General features: G+C 48.7%; 1 protein-coding gene across 6 annotated transcripts in view; it reads left to right on the forward strand.

The window, feature by feature from the left end:
* ACACA (acetyl-CoA carboxylase alpha) overlaps positions 1-15,075 on the forward strand; it is a 100,308-nt gene that overhangs the window by 28,026 nt on the left and 57,207 nt on the right. For 5 of the 6 annotated variants that reach the window (XM_079325281.1, XM_079325282.1, XM_079325285.1 and 2 more), the window contains 7 exons: positions 48-136; positions 1,141-1,265; positions 4,282-4,395; positions 5,798-5,911; positions 6,491-6,580; positions 6,776-6,894; positions 13,468-13,491. In XM_079325281.1, the coding sequence (XP_079181407.1) occupies positions 48-136; positions 1,141-1,265; positions 4,282-4,395; positions 5,798-5,911; positions 6,491-6,580; positions 6,776-6,894; positions 13,468-13,491 (675 nt within the window). The remainder of the gene's footprint in view (positions 1-47; positions 137-1,140; positions 1,266-4,281; positions 4,396-5,797; positions 5,912-6,490; positions 6,581-6,775; positions 6,895-13,467; positions 13,492-15,075) is intronic. The other variant, XM_079325283.1, reaches the window with a different exon arrangement.

A 15,075-nucleotide genomic window follows, 5' to 3' on the forward strand; every position in this document is an offset into this window, starting at 1 on the left:
TGCTCAGCTCACTCAGGGCTGGGTTTGGGGTGTCTGTGCCTCTGCAGGTACCGCAGTGGCATCCGGGGCCACATGAAGGCCGTGGTGATGGATCTGCTCCGGCAGTACCTGAAGGTGGAGACTCAGTTCCAGCACGGTCAGTTCCTGGGCACATCAAGGATTTCATTTCTGAAAGAGTCATGTTTAGTCCTGGAAAGGCCATGTGGGCCCTTTGGAGGAGGTTTGCCCTCATTTCTGCTGTGGGTGAGGTGCACAGGGTTGTTTTTAAGGCTCTACAGTCAGATCCTGGGTTTTGTGCAGGAGATTCTGTCCCCAAAGCTCAGCTGAAGCTGAGGTGAAGTCAATGCCTTGCACTGCTCTATCCAGGCACAAGATGGCAATGAAGCCCTGGCTGATTCTGAGGCTGGGGCTCTTACAGGTAGTTCAGATTCCACTCTTTTGTCCTGCTCCATTACCTGCCCTGGCCTAATGGTACTGCAGATTCATTTCCACTTCAATTTGCTGGCAGCTGAGGATGGTGCAAGGCTTTTTGCTGTTATTTCATTTTGGTTGTCATTTGAATGAAAGTCTGAGCTCCCTATTCCTTTCTCAGTATTGCTCACAGAGGAGGCATTTGGTGTTGGAGCTGTTTATTAAGAGTGGGATGTTAAAATTAAAGTTTGCAGTAGGTAATGGTGGGAATGATTCCTTCCCAAATTGATTGTGTGGACCACAGGGAAACACAGAATGGCCTGGGCTGGAAGGGACTTTAAAGCACATCTCATTCCACCCCTGCCATGAGCAGGGACATGTTCCACTATCCCAGGCTGCTCCCAGCCCTGTCCAGCCTGGCCTTGGACACTTCAGGGATCCAGGGGCAGCCACAGCTGCTCTGGACATCCTGTGCCACAGCCTCCCCACCCTCACAGGAGGAATTTTTTTCTAATACCCAACCTAACCCTGCTCCCTGTCAGTGTGAGGCCATTCCCCCTTGTCCTGTCACTCTGCTCCTTGTAAATAATCTCTCTCCATCTTCCTTCAGCTCTCTTCAAGGAGATTCTCAAAAAATACACCTAGAAAAATAAAGACACATCTAATAACTTGTAATCCTTTGCACAGAGGTGTGAAGACTGGAAAAGAAATGTGCATTTCTGCCTGCAGGTCACTATGACAAGTGTGTCTTCACCCTTCGTGAGGAGAACAAGAGTGACATGAATGCAGTGCTGAACTACATCTTCTCCCATGCCCAGGTCACCAAGAAGAACCTGCTGGTTACAATGCTCATTGTAAGTGTCTGCTGCTTTCTCTCTCTCTTTTTCTCTTTCTCTTTCTCTCTCCTTTTATTTTACAAGCATCATGTGGTCTGTTACTGCCAAAAATACATCCAAAGTAGCCATCCACGAAATAACTCTCCAAAGCAAAAGAAGTGTCATAATTTTCCTAGACTGAGGCTGAGTTTCTTAAATTCTCATTTGTAAGATGGAAGGATGCTGGCATTCTTTCTTCCTGCCTCTCCCTTTTCCCCTTTCTCTTTCCCCCTTTCCCTTTTTGGTGTGTGCTGTGATTGTAAGTAACGCTTGCCTTAAGAATCTCATTATTTGAACACGGAGCCATATTTCCTCTGAGAATTCTGGAGTAGCTTTGAGCTGGGGCTGTTCATTTCTCAAGTAATCACGCTGGCGTGATGGAGAGAGAAAATGGCAGCTGTTCACAGCTCAGGCCTTCAATTTTCTTCAGAGTCCAGTCACTCAAGTGTGTAATTACACGGGGGTGCTGGTGAGGCGTTAGCCCTTGTCAGGGAGCTGGGCTGAGGCTTTGCTGCTGCCTTTGCCAATCAGAGCAGCCAGAGCCAGCACCTGCCTTTGGGTTCTTGTTGTTGTCATCCTGATTATTCCTTGCTAAAATGGGACTGGAACTTTTGCTCTGGTTTGTCACCTGCAGTGGGCTGTGCCTCGCTGGCTCTTGGTGTTGGCTGTGCCAGGGGAGTGTGGGGAGACCTCAGAGAGCCTCCCTTGTCCCTTCTTCTTGGGCCATTCTTGCCACCATCACTGCCATCAGTTCTGCTCAAGAAAAGGCAACACCCCAGGCTGCCAGAACTTGAAACACCAGGAGACCATGGTGGAAAAGCCTCCCCTGGTTATCTGAGTGCCATGGTGCTGCCTCATGGGGACACAGGGATTTCTCCTCTGGAGTGGGAACAGGGCACAGGGATTTCTCCTCTGGAGTGGGAACAGGAGCTCCAACATGCCTATGGTCACCCTTGGCACAGCTGGGCTCCCAGGCACTCCATGAACCATCATCACTCCTCTCCCTTCCAGCTCATGGCTCTTCACGTCCCTGTGACACTTTTGCTGTCACCACAGTGGCAGCTGTGGTGTTTTAGGGTGCCAAGCTGTTTGTGTGGGGTGGGGTAAGGGCAGCCTCTCTGTCTGTGTGGCTGTTATTGATGTGTCCCAGGAACCCATTATTAACCAGGGGCTCTGAGGATGGCTTTAGTAATGGTGTTATGCTGCCATCACTCACCTTTTTTAGCCAGCAGGCACTGAAGGCAGGGTGGGAACTGCTTCATCCTTCATACATCTGTTGAAATATGGTGTGATTTGTTGTTGTATGTTCATTTTCTGTGCTTAACTTATGCACATCCTGACCTGAGCAGGATGGAGTAGCTGCTGGCATGGCAGGTCCCATGTCCTATCAGATTTCTGTTCCCTGGAGCAGCAACATAACAACAGCCAGGAATTTGTGTTTCAAATCCTGCAGCTCTTGAATTACCCACTGTGAATCCCCACAGTGTCCTGGAGTAGATCAATGCACAGACCTTTCTTTGGGGTCAATCACACTCGTGTTTGGTGGCCCAGGACTGGTCAGGAGGGGACAGCAGTGTGCTCAGTTAGGAGCTCAGATGTTTTCTCAGTGGTTTAGTGTGGTCTGTCTCCCTGGGAGATCTGTGTCATCATTCCTAGAGGTGCATCAGGCCTGAGTGAGGTTGGAGAGGAATAGATCAACAGCAGTGTGAGGAAAGAGCTGTTGAGCTCTGGAATCTCATGGAGTGTGAGCTGTTGTGTAATTATTCACTCAATGGGACTTTTGTATTGTTTGGCTTTGGTTTTTACTTTATTTTCTTTGGCAGCTTTGTCAATCCCACCTGCTCCACAGAGGTTTCCCCTTATCCTTTCCTATTTCTTGGATCTTCAGATGGCCTATTCTGGTCTGTAAAAGTTTAAGATCTTAAACTTTTAGGCAGCAGCTCTTTCCCATGGCAAATCCCTGTTTCATCTCACATTTCCCTCTATGATTAATTTATCAAGACAAGCTGTTAAGTGCTGTGTGGAAGAATCATGTTAGAGGCTCCTAGAAGGTTTCCAGCTTTGGGGTGGGAGGGAGGAGGCTCACAAGAAGTGTTGAAGACTCTGGGATTATTCATGGGAATTGAAACTATTTTTGGAAGAAAGTTTTTACTGTTGGCATTTTTTTGAATGGAGGAATTCAGAAGAGTTTTGTAGCAGCATTAACACTGGAAGTTCATGCTCTTCAGTTCTCTTGTTTTATCCAGCCAATTCAGGCAGTAAGGTAAGCTTGTGGATTTCCTCAGATCCAGGATTCTCTGGTTAGAAAAAATTTTATGGAGTCAGTCCTGTAATGTGGCAGGAAATACAGTACATTATTCATGGGTTTAGTTAGCTTTGCTTAGCCTTGTCACAGGAATGACAGATCTTTTTTCTGGTGCTGGCTGAAGCTGCACAAAGCTTGGGTGGTTTGTGGTTGTGGAGTTGTGGGGACTTCTGAGGTTTGAGGTGTTTTTTAAGTGGATGACAGGAGGTTCTCTGGCAGTGTAACTCTGGTCACCCTTCATGGGGAAGGTTTGCTGTCCTCTACATGCTCCACAAGGTGTCTGGCTACAATTTAACCTCTTTGAATTTTTCATTGGTGCTAGGAGAAACTTCTGGTACAAACCTGAAACTGGGTAATGGGAAGAGGTTTTCTGAGTCTCTCTGACAAATCAGCATTTCTCACGTGTTTGGGTGCTGAAACATATGCCACAAGTAGGAGAATGGGAGATGGTGCCTGTCCATTCTTTCACCTTTTATTTATATGTGTAAAATTGTTGAGTTCTGCATATTTGTGTCCTTGTCAGCACAGAATTCCAGGATAATTTAGGTCAGGATAATTTAGGTCAGGACTTGTGGGGATGCTGTGGTCCAGCCCTGAGTGTGTGTTCATATTCCAGTTCAGACTCCTCTGGGGGAGCACAGATGATGTTTTCCCTGTGTGCTAAGCTTCTCCTGCTCTCTCTGTTGCCAGGACCAGCTGTGTGGCCGTGACCCCACCCTGACAGATGAGCTGATCAACATCCTGACAGAGCTGACCCAGCTCAGCAAGACGACCAACGCCAAGGTGGCCCTGCGAGCGCGGCAGGTGAGCCATCCCTGCCCGGGCTGCCCTGCTGCAGCTCAGCCTCTGGGAGATCCACACCTCCTGCTGTTTATTCTGATCTCTGTGCAAATGGGCAGAGTGGATCACTGTCAGCAGCACTTGGACACTGCAGCTAATTAGCAGTGATTAACTGGTGAAGATTGTGGTGCATTCCCAATCACGGTAATATTGAAATTTAACGTGCATTCCTTTGTCCATGCTCCTCCAAAAAGTTTTGTCTGGCTGACACAGGAGTAGCCCATGGTTTGTGTGATGGAGGAAGTGGAAATGCATGGTTACTGTGGTTTTTGGTGGTTTTGTCATCTGCAAATCTGACCAGCACAGGCTGCCTGGATTGTGTAGGAATAACATGGACAGGCTCTCCAGGTTCCTCAGCTGCCTTGCAGTTATGGATCCATGTGTGCAGAGAACAGGGATTTGCACAAGAACCAGATGTTCTTTGCAGCTGCTAAGGAATTACCACAAAGAATTGTGCTGGCCTTTTGCAGAGTTTCTTCCATCTTTGAGCAGCACTATGTCTATTTTGTTTTAACCTGGAAATAACTGGAAAAACTCTTGATACTGTGAATTCCAAGAGTCTGCTGCAGAACTAATGTCACACAGGCACCCAGATATTGTTGTGAGCTTCCCCTCCAGCAGTTCAGTTTAACCCTCCCTCTGTTGCCAGGAAGGGGTCAGAGGGTGCAGTGTTTTCCTGATAACGCTGACCCTGGAATCTCATCGCTCCTCTCACTGCACAGTCCCTGTCTCCAGCCTAAAGCAGGAAAGCTCACACTTAGGAGGGTCTCTCCTTTCATTTCAAAGCTTGACTATTGAAGATGAGCAGGGTGTTTGAAGCTGCTCAGTGACCTTCTGTTTCCTTCAGGATTGTGTTTGTGTCCTTGAGCCGTTCCGCTATTGAACCTCCCTGCATCAGCTGGGGATGGTGCTGCAGCCCTTGTGTTGCTCTTCCACTTCATTTTCCCTGCAAGCTGCTTTCATTTCCTACCTCTGCATCCTTCATGTTGGGCATTTAATGCCTGGCCCTGGTGTGTGTTGCCTGCCCTGCCCAGGAGCAGAGTGTGGCTGCAGCATGGGGCTCCCCACTGCTGCTCCCTGCCAGCTCTGCTTCCCAATTAACAGCTGGGCAGGCAATCCCCAGCACCAGCAGCTCTGCCCTGCTGAATCACATGCACTGATGGAACTTGATTGAAGCTGTTCCCTTTCTCCATGGGGAATTGCCAATAATACAAACAGAGCAGCCACACAAATGAGGCCGGGGAAGGGAGAGGCTTTGCAGCATCATGGGACAATCTGGCTGCCTCTTCAGGGATGGAGCAGGCTGCTGCTGCCTGCAGGTGACAGCCCCCTGCTGCTTGCTCTGACACTGCCTGTGTTTCCCCAGGTTCTCATTGCTTCCCACCTGCCCTCCTACGAGCTGCGCCACAACCAGGTGGAGTCCATCTTCCTGTCGGCCATCGACATGTACGGCCACCAGTTCTGCATTGAGAACCTGCAGGTACCACCAGCCTCCCCTCCCTGGCCCCCTGCTTCCTTCTCACTGACCTGCATGTCCCAAACCCCTCGTGGCTTTCAGGTGTGTTGTTGTGTGTCCAGCTTTGCCCTGGTTTTTGTTTTTGTCCCTGTGCTGAGGTGGGAATCGCCTCGTGCCAGTTCTGCACCTTCATCAGGAACAGCAGAGGAGAGGGGCTGGTTCCTCCCTCTGCTCACCAGACACGAGGAAAAGGTGTGGAGCTGTGCCAGGGGAAGCTCAGATTGAGCAGGTTCTTCTTTCACAGGGCACTAAACAGGCTCCCCAGGGAATGGGCACAGCCCCAAGGCCACAGAGCTCCAGGAGCTCCTCTCCTGTGGTTTTAGTTGTAGTCCTGTGAGGAGCAGGGAATTTGGCTTAGTAATCCCTTCCAACTTCAGCTTTTCTATGGTTTAATGTAAAAAAGTCATAATCCTTGATGAACAACAGGAAAAGCTTAGAAATCAGATCTAGCCAGGCTTGATTTGGGGTTTTTCCTTTGTTGCCTGATTTTGGTTGCGAGGCAGAGTTCTCTTTTAAACCTCTGCTTGATGTGATCTCTCCTAGAAACTCATTTTATCCGAGACATCCATCTTTGATGTGCTTCCCAACTTCTTCTACCACAGTAACCAGGTGGTAAGAATGGCAGCTTTGGAGGTGAGTTTATTCCCATTGAAACAAACAAACAAAAATCAGTATTTTTAATTTTCCTGTGGATTTGATTTATTTTGAGCACTGTCACCCTGCAATATCCAAGAGATCTGTAGGTTATGTGGGACTGGGCATGCTCAGAATCTGGTGAGGTCCCTGTGGTGTTGTTCCCTCAGCCCTGATGCAGTTTCTGTGCCCCAGGTCTATGTTCGGAGAGCCTACATTGCCTATGAGCTGAACAGTGTCCAGCACCGCCAGCTGAAGGACAACACCTGCGTGGTGGAGTTCCAGTTCATGCTGCCCACCTCCCATCCCAACAGGTCAGACCTCCTGCCTCTGCAGCTGCAGCTTGGGGAGGGGCTCATCCTGAAAAAAATAGAGAACTGGGGCTAGGACTGGTAGAGAAAAGGGGTTTGTTTAAGCCTGATATAATTTTACATGTATTTTCTGGATTTTAAATTCAGCTCGGGTAGTAAATTATCTTTAGAATGTCAGTTCTAGCTGAATGCTGAGCCTTCTAAAAGGTACAATTCCAGAATAATCAGTTAATGGGAATTTTAATACAGAACAGTCCAACAGTCTCTGTCCCCTTCCTGCCAGCCCTTTCTGACTTTCTGTGGCTCTTCTCCTCCCTGGCTTTGCTGGATAAGGTGACATCTTTTGTAGCACACCATTTATTCTGGAGCAGACCAAGATCAGAGTTTTATACAAAACACTGGAATTGACACACTTTGATTTTCAGTTTTGCATTTCTTGTGACTACAACCAAAAGCATCAACTCTTGCTGCCCTCCTCCTGGAGGAGTTCATTGTGAAAAACCAAAACCTGATTATCAGAACTTCCATGAGCATTGCATCAGGGTGGTTTGGGGTGGGAAGCTCATCTCCTTCCAGCCCCTGCCAGGGGCAGGGAGCTGCACTGGACCAGGTTGTTTCTGTGGCCTGTTTCCCCAGGAGGGGTCTGAGCTGTCCCTGCCTGTCCCTGCTGCTCTGGGCTCGCAGTGAGTCCCTGCAGCCACCGGGGGCCACTGTTGGTCTGTGCCGGCCTTTCCTCCCTCCTTTGTTTCCAAACATCTTTTCCCTGATTCTGTTTTTGGTGGGGTCTGGTCTCGCTTCATTGAGAATCCATCAGCACCTTTTATGAAATGGTTTTCAGGGTCTGGTTTGCTGGAAATGAATGGCTGTCCCCAGCCAGCCCCCAAACCACTCCTGCTACAAATGGGACACGTGTTTGGGCTCATCTGTTCCCTGCATTGCTAGAATATTTGTAAATAATTGCATACTATTTTTAGTACCCCTTTTTAATGCTCTCTTCTCCCCTTTATTATTCCTCCATTGCTTCTCTGCTGGCCTCACTTGCCTTTGTTGCTCAGGGATTTTTGGCCTGCCAGTGCTGGCCACTGCTCTGCTGTGTGCACAGGCTTAATCAGACAAGGTCAGTGGAAAGGAGGGATGTTCCCTGCTGGCCTGAAATCCCCTCTCCCCTTAGCCAGGGACAGTGTTGTGAGCTCAGTTCTGCTCCTCAGGCTGCTGGCTGGTGGAAAAAGCAAGTTCAGCCCTGCAGGGGCAGCTTCAGCTCCTTGGAGGTGCCAGTGATGGATTTGGCTCCTGGTGCTTGGGGCAGCTTCCTGCTCTCCCTCTGGGGTGCCTGGAGGGTGCCACAGGGTTTAAGGAGCTCTGAAGCCACATCTGGTGTTAAACCCAGGAAATTTCAAAACTCTGGCATTGTCCTGCTTCAGTCTTCTTTGTTGTTCTTGGTCTATGTTCATCATGTGCTTTTCTGTATCTTTTGTAGCACAAATTCTTAAGCTGAAAAGCTAAAAATACATTCCAAGGGCAAACCCCAAAAGCCAAAATATCCCAAAATGTCCCTGGAGGCTCTGCAGGGCTGGTGACCCAGGAGCAGATGCCAGAGAGCCCTTAGGGGAGCTTTCCCTTTGGGAGCTGCTGGTAGATGATGCCACACATTTTCCACCACTGCCTCAGGTATTTTTAAACCCTGGTCCCTTTACGTCTGTGAACCTTTGAGAGCCCAAGCAAATATTCATGTAGAGAAAACAGCAAACTGATAATGGTTTAAATTCTAATTAGGTTTTTAAATTTCTATTTAAATTCTTTATTATTGGTATTTAAGCCTGCTCTGCCTTTACTTAATTGTGGCAGAAACAATCCCAGTCACTCCTCCTGAGCTGCCTGATCACAGCTCAGGCTCAGACTTTGTGTTTTTGGCCATGGAAAGATTGCCATCAGCTGCCCACAGGGAAGCAGAGAGGACAGAAAAGCTGTTAAATCTGCTGACAAAGTCACAGAAGTGCAACCTGCTCCTGGTGGGTTTTGTGGGCAGAAACTGCTTGGGGAATTATTTGTTTAAATTAACAGAAAACATCCTAATGTGAGAATCCCCACTGAAGGGAAAGTCATTGGGAGAAAAAATTAGCTTCTAATGGGAATCACAGAGGGTTTGATGGATCCATCAGCATTCCCTGTGCCCAGTGCAGGGCAGATGAGGAGTGCAGTGTCACCATCTGGCAGCAAAGGCAGCTGGGGACCCTCCCTGAGCAGAAAGCCAGGCTGGGGGCATGGATCCAAGGGGATCTCTGGGATGTGCCCAGGGGGCTGCAGAGCCCCTGCCTGGGGATGGCTGGAGCTGGGGAGAGGAGCTGGAGGAGGCAGTGAGCCCTGCTCTGGGCTCAGTATTGACTGCTGCTCACACAGTTCAGCTGCCTTTGTCAGCATGGCAGCCCAGGTGACACACACTGAAAGGCCTTTCTGAGGTGCTCAGGGAACAGGCCTTGCCTAATCTTAGCTGAAAATCTTCTGTTCAAAGAAACATTGTGTGTTGAGGAGAGGGAATTATAGTGCTTTTTCAACAAAAGTGTTTCTTTCTAATCCCCTCTCCTCTCCTGCTTTCCAGCAGCCTTTCTCATGTCTGAAGCTGTGAGGTTTAAATTAAACTGGGACATTGTCTGCTGTAGCCAGCTCTTGGAGCCTGCTGCTGCCCTGCTCCTCCCAGAGCATCCCCTTCTCTCCAGCTCCCCCAGCCAGGCTGTTCAGCTGCTTCATGATCCCCCTTCCCCAGGAACAGATGTGCTGGAGGATCAGGAGGGGAGAACTGAGATAAATGTGCTCCCACAAAACAGATCCCTGTTTTCCCCAGAGCTGGATGTGCCCCCTGGAGCAGATGCTGAGGCAGGTGCTGACAAGGAGACTTGGAGGTGCTCTGCTCTCCTGATTTTGGGATGTGGCAGGGATAGCCCAGGGCTCTGCCTTCTGCTCTGTTGAGTCCCAGAGGAAAGTGAAATACAACCCAGGCTGGTTTTGGTCCCTGCTGCCTCAGCCATCCCTTCCAGCCCCTCTGAGCTGAGCCCACCCCTTCCCTCTGCCCCAGGGAGCACCCCCAGCTGCCACACTCAGCCTTGGCCTGTCCTGAGGGATCCTGGCTCAGGGTTCCTCCTTCATTGGAAGCTGAAGGTGAGCAAGGCTTTAGCACTGCAGATGGAGTTCTGAAAATGAGCCTGCTTAGCTTTAAGGCAGCTGTGGGGACTGGACAAAGGAGAGGTTTGATAGCAGCACACCCTGGGTGCCTCTGGAGCCAGGAATGCACCCTCAACACACATAGATGCAGAGGGAAATGCCTTGTCTGGCTTGAATTCATTCCTGGGGCTGCATCCTGTTTGCCATGGTGCTTCCAAGGGTGGGATTCAAGCCTAGGCATGAGTTGCTCTCATTTTATCAAGACCATCAAACCATAGGATGGCCTGGGGTGGAAGGACCTTAAAGCTCATCTTGTTCCACCTGCTGCATGGAACTTCCCAATTGAGCCCATCCAAGGGTGTTCCCATCAGCATAAATGTCCCAACTATCTTGTGCTTGGTTTTCCTCCTCTCTCTGTGCTTGTGGATGTTTGTTCTTGCCCCACCTTGGACTTTGGTGTTGCTGATTTCAAGGCCTCAGAGTGGTGCATCATCTCCCCTTTGCTGTCTCCTGTTGTTTTATCATCTATGGGATATTCTGCTTGTTCCTTTTTGCCAGCCTCTTCCTTAGCTCACAGCTAGGAGCCATTTGGAAGGCTGAAAACCAGCTGAAATATCCCTGGTCCCAAACAGGGTATTTTTTAAGAACCCCACACTCACATTTAGAGCAGCATGCAGAGGTTTTTTCCCTGTTATCACTTTACAACAATCTGCTCATAAAATGTGAATTTCTGACAAAATGAAAGCATTTTCTAGACTAGTTGCATCAGTCTTTGGATGCCAGGAGTGACCCAGCTGTGCTGCTGTGGGCTCTGACCCCACCTGGAGCCCCAAAGGAATAACTCCTGGGCTGTCAGGTAGCCTGAGGTCCCCCCCTTGTTGTGAGAGTGGTTTGAAGGGGGAGGGAGGAGGGGAAAATGATTCCAGGACACCTGTAAATCCCTGCAGCTCCTTGCTGAGGTTTGATGTTAATTAGGCAGCAGGCAGCAGTAATGTGCTGCTGTTCCCTTGGCTTGCCTGCCTCAGAAAGGGCAAAATCTTCCAGCAGAGCAGAGAAGGGGCTGTGGAAGGGGCAGCAAACTGAATGGAACAGTGATAATTTTATGCAAATTGGACTTCTGTAGCAGATTCAGCTTGGCTGAATCACAGAGGGAGCAGAAGAATAAGGGAAGAAAGAGGGAGAGGAAAAACCCAATCAGAATGTATGGTTTGAGGCATGTTTCACAGCCTTCTGCTTAGATTCTTCTACAGAAATGAAGAAACATAAGAGGAATGGCACTGGTCAGAGCCAGTGGAATTGCTCTTTCTCCTGTGGTACTGCTGTTAATAACTACAAGTGGGTTATTGAGCCAACCTCTGCTGATTCTGCTTTGCTGCCTCATTTCCAAAGCTTTGCCCTGTGCTGGCACTCACTCACAGCTGCAGCTTTGCACAGCCTTGGTGTGGGAAGAGCTCCTGTTCCCACAGAAAGAGGGAAAGAAAAGCAGGAGGGGGTGAGGGGAACTGAATTCAGAGTCCCCAGGAGGTGCAGGAGCAATGGGCACAGAGCTGATCCATGCTGGGATCAGTTCCTGGTCAGGAAGGGCCATTCTGGGAGCTGAGGAGGGGTCAGAGGAGGGGTCAGAGGAGGGCTGGGGCTGCTGTGGAGGGCAGGGTGTGAGGCTGTGGGTGCCAGCACTGCCCCATGGCTGTGCCTGTGTCACCCCTGGTGCTGCCAGGGGCCCTGACCAGAACCAGGGATGGTTTGGGCTGGAAAGAACCTTCAAGATCTTATTAGGGAAGGCAGGGACACCTGCCCCATCCAACCTGGAGCATTTCCAGGGATCCTGGGGCAGCCAGAGCTGCTCTGGGCACCCTGTACCAGGGTCTCCCCTCCCTCAGAGGGAGGAATTTCTCCCTGACATCCCATTTGAACCTGCTCTCTCTGTTTCCATCCACTCCTCCTTGTTTCCCTCCTTGCTGCTCCTGCCTGAGCCTCTCCAGCTCTGTGTGGAGTGGCAGGAGAAGCTCCCAGAGCTCAGCACCAGGGTGCCCTTCTTGAGGCTGAACTGAACATTTGTTGTGCTGTTTTTTTGTCCCTCTCTGTTCTGAAAGCCTTCCAGGGATGGCTACAGGAGTGTTCCTGCTGGGGGTAGGAACTGCCAGTCCTCTCCAGACTATTTTTTCCAACTGAAGTAGATCACATGCAGCTTTCCCACTCTTTGCCAAGCTCACAAAATAGTCCCAACCCCCTGAGGGCTTGTTCTGTCCTGACCACAAGCTCTGCAGCACAGGGGCTGTCCCCACCATCCCCCCAAAAATGAAATACTTGTGTTACTTACACCATAACATACATGTTTTTAGGTATTTTTTTCCCCATATGGTTTAAGGATATTATGGGAATTTTTTGTGCCCCCAGTAATGCACCCAACACATCATCTCTGCTGTGACCAACCCAGTTTGGGACAGAGCAGGGCAGGCAGGCTGGGCAGTGTCACCATGGAGCACACTGGTCATTGAACACTGAGACTCTGTGCTCAGTAACTTGGGGTCTTGCCTATGGTCTGGGATGTCAAAAAAATGTGTTTTGATCTCCTGAAGGGAAGGGGGGTGAATGTCCACTCACATGTTCCTCAAAGCTCTCCTCTCCATCTTTTAATTCTTGCTCATCCCTTTGCACAATCCTCCTGTGTGCAAGGACTTGTTAAAAAAATTTAATCTGTGCTATTTTGCATGTCAGATCCCAGCAATGTTTGCATCTTGCATGGAGAACTCTCCTGGCTGTTCCAGCAGTGGGCTGGGCTGTGCTGCTGTGAAAATGTGCCCCTCACTCCTCTCTGCCCTGTGTGCATCACCAAGCCCTGGGCTGCATGCAAATATGGGGAGAGCTGAGTTGATATTATAATAGAATTAGTAAAGTTTTCCTCAAATTAGCCTTAAGTTTGTTCTTTTTTAGCCTTAAATTTGTTCTTTTTAGCCTTAAGGTTGTTCTTTTCAGTGAGTGCTGGAAATGCAGAGTGTTCCCTGGTGCTGTGTGTGCTCTGTTCCTGCATGGTGGGAGCCTGTGCGTGGGCTGCTGCTCAGCCTGGAGCTTTGGCACTGAGGATTTGGCTTCTTTTCCTCAACCTGTTGCAATTTTCCTGTGTGAGATGGTGATTTTTTTTATTTTCTTTTTTGCATCTCTGCTGTTTGCTGCTCTGTCAGGGAGTGCAAGCTGCCCTCTGGTCTTGCTTGGTGTGTGCAAAGGGGGCAGCAATGGGAGGTGAGCAGGTGTTCTGGGATATTCCAGTTTTCCTCTGCCCCTGGCAGGTGAAGGCAGGTGCTGGGAGCTCTCCCAAATTTGGGAGAGTCAGTTGTAAAGGTGTTGCTGATTGTGTGCATCAGTTTGATGATGGTTCTTTCACTAACCAGTCTGTGACTAACTGTGGTTGTTTGATTACAGAGGGAACATCCCCACACTGAACAGGTATGGTACTCCTCATCTTCTCAAATTTCAAAAGCCACACTAGAAAGAAATAGCCTAATCCTGAATGTTTTAACATGTTTTGTTGTAGTGCCCTTCTCTTTACTTGGGAAACTCCCAACCATAACTCTTTTACCTTCCCTTTTCCTCTCACTTTGTCTAAAACATGTTTTCAGCTTTTCTTTAGGAAAAAACAAAATAAAATCTTTGCATGCAACAAAATTTGCTGGGTGACTCAGCTCATCTGCAGTGTGTTACACAGCAAGGTGCTGTCCTAGGGTCTTTTTTGGATTTCCAGGGTGTCACAGTGATCCAAGGCAGTTCCTCCCAGCCCAGCTTAGAATTTGTCAGGGCTGTTTCACCTCCCTCACACCATAGATGGATCTACATCTCAAACAGCTGACAGCATGTTTTGTTGTGGTTTGGATGCTAATTTTTCCTCCTGTGTCTCAGTTGAAAAGTATTTCTTGTTTTAAATAATACATGAAAAATGTCTCCTGTCTTTTTGTTCAGTTCCTGTTCTGTGATAGTTTTTGTATTAGTTGTAAGAAATGTACACCAAGGCATGTCCTGAAAAATTCCTCTTTCAAAACCTGAATACCTATTATTTATTACTGCTTACAAGCCTATTTAGGGAAAAATAGTAAAAATGGGCTTGGAAGTCTCACGGCTCTTAATCAGAGATAAATTGAGGAAACAGAGAGTGACTTTAAGCATGGAGAGCTATTAATCACACTGATGATACTTTAGACTTGTTAACACTGTACTCAGGGCTGGATCACAGTGGCTTTGGTGTGTGGGAAGGAGGAAATCTCAGCAAAGCTGGGAGGGGCTGTGGCAGGAGTGCTCAGCCACAGTGGCTGCTCCTGCTTTCCCCACTGAGCTGAGCACCTTGGACTTCACAGCTCTGAGGCACTCTGAGTGGTGGGGAATCAATTCCCTGACCTTCTTCCCCATCTCCTCCTGCTGTGGCAGCACTTGGGAGGAGCAAAATTAATGTGTCCCCAAGTGCAGGGAGAGTGAGTGAGGAGAATGTGGTCCCTGGGCCAGCTCCCTGCTTGTGTCTCTGCAGAAGTGTCACCACATCACAGGCAGCTCTTGAAATAACTCTGGATGAAGATGAGTCTGTCATACAGCTCAGAAATTGGTGATAATTACTGCAGAGAAGCCAAACCCCAGCTGTGGTCACCAGAGAAAGGTCCAAGCTAGTTGTGTGCTTTTTGCTCACTATGTGAGAAGATTCCTCTGCTAGTCTTGACCATGGCATTTTGTGTCTTTAAAAAAACATAAAAATCACAGGTTCAGTTAGGTTAGAAAAGACCTTCAAGACCATGGAGTCCAACCTGTGACTGATCCCCACCTTGTCAACCAGCCCAGAGCACTGAGTGCCACCTCCAGTTGTTTGTTGAACAGAAAGGGTAGGAATATGAGTGTAAGACTCAGTAAAGAATATTGAAATCACTGTACCACACTGCATTTGAGGAGTGCAAATTACAATATGATCAGAAAAATCATGGAATCAATAAGATAATACAGCATGGTGTGCTTCAACCTAATTTGTAAAAATGTACTGAATCCTTCAAGTGT

This window comes from Erithacus rubecula (genome assembly GCF_903797595.1).
Source record: "Erithacus rubecula genome assembly, chromosome: 22".
NCBI lineage: Eukaryota > Metazoa > Chordata > Aves > Passeriformes > Muscicapidae > Erithacus > Erithacus rubecula.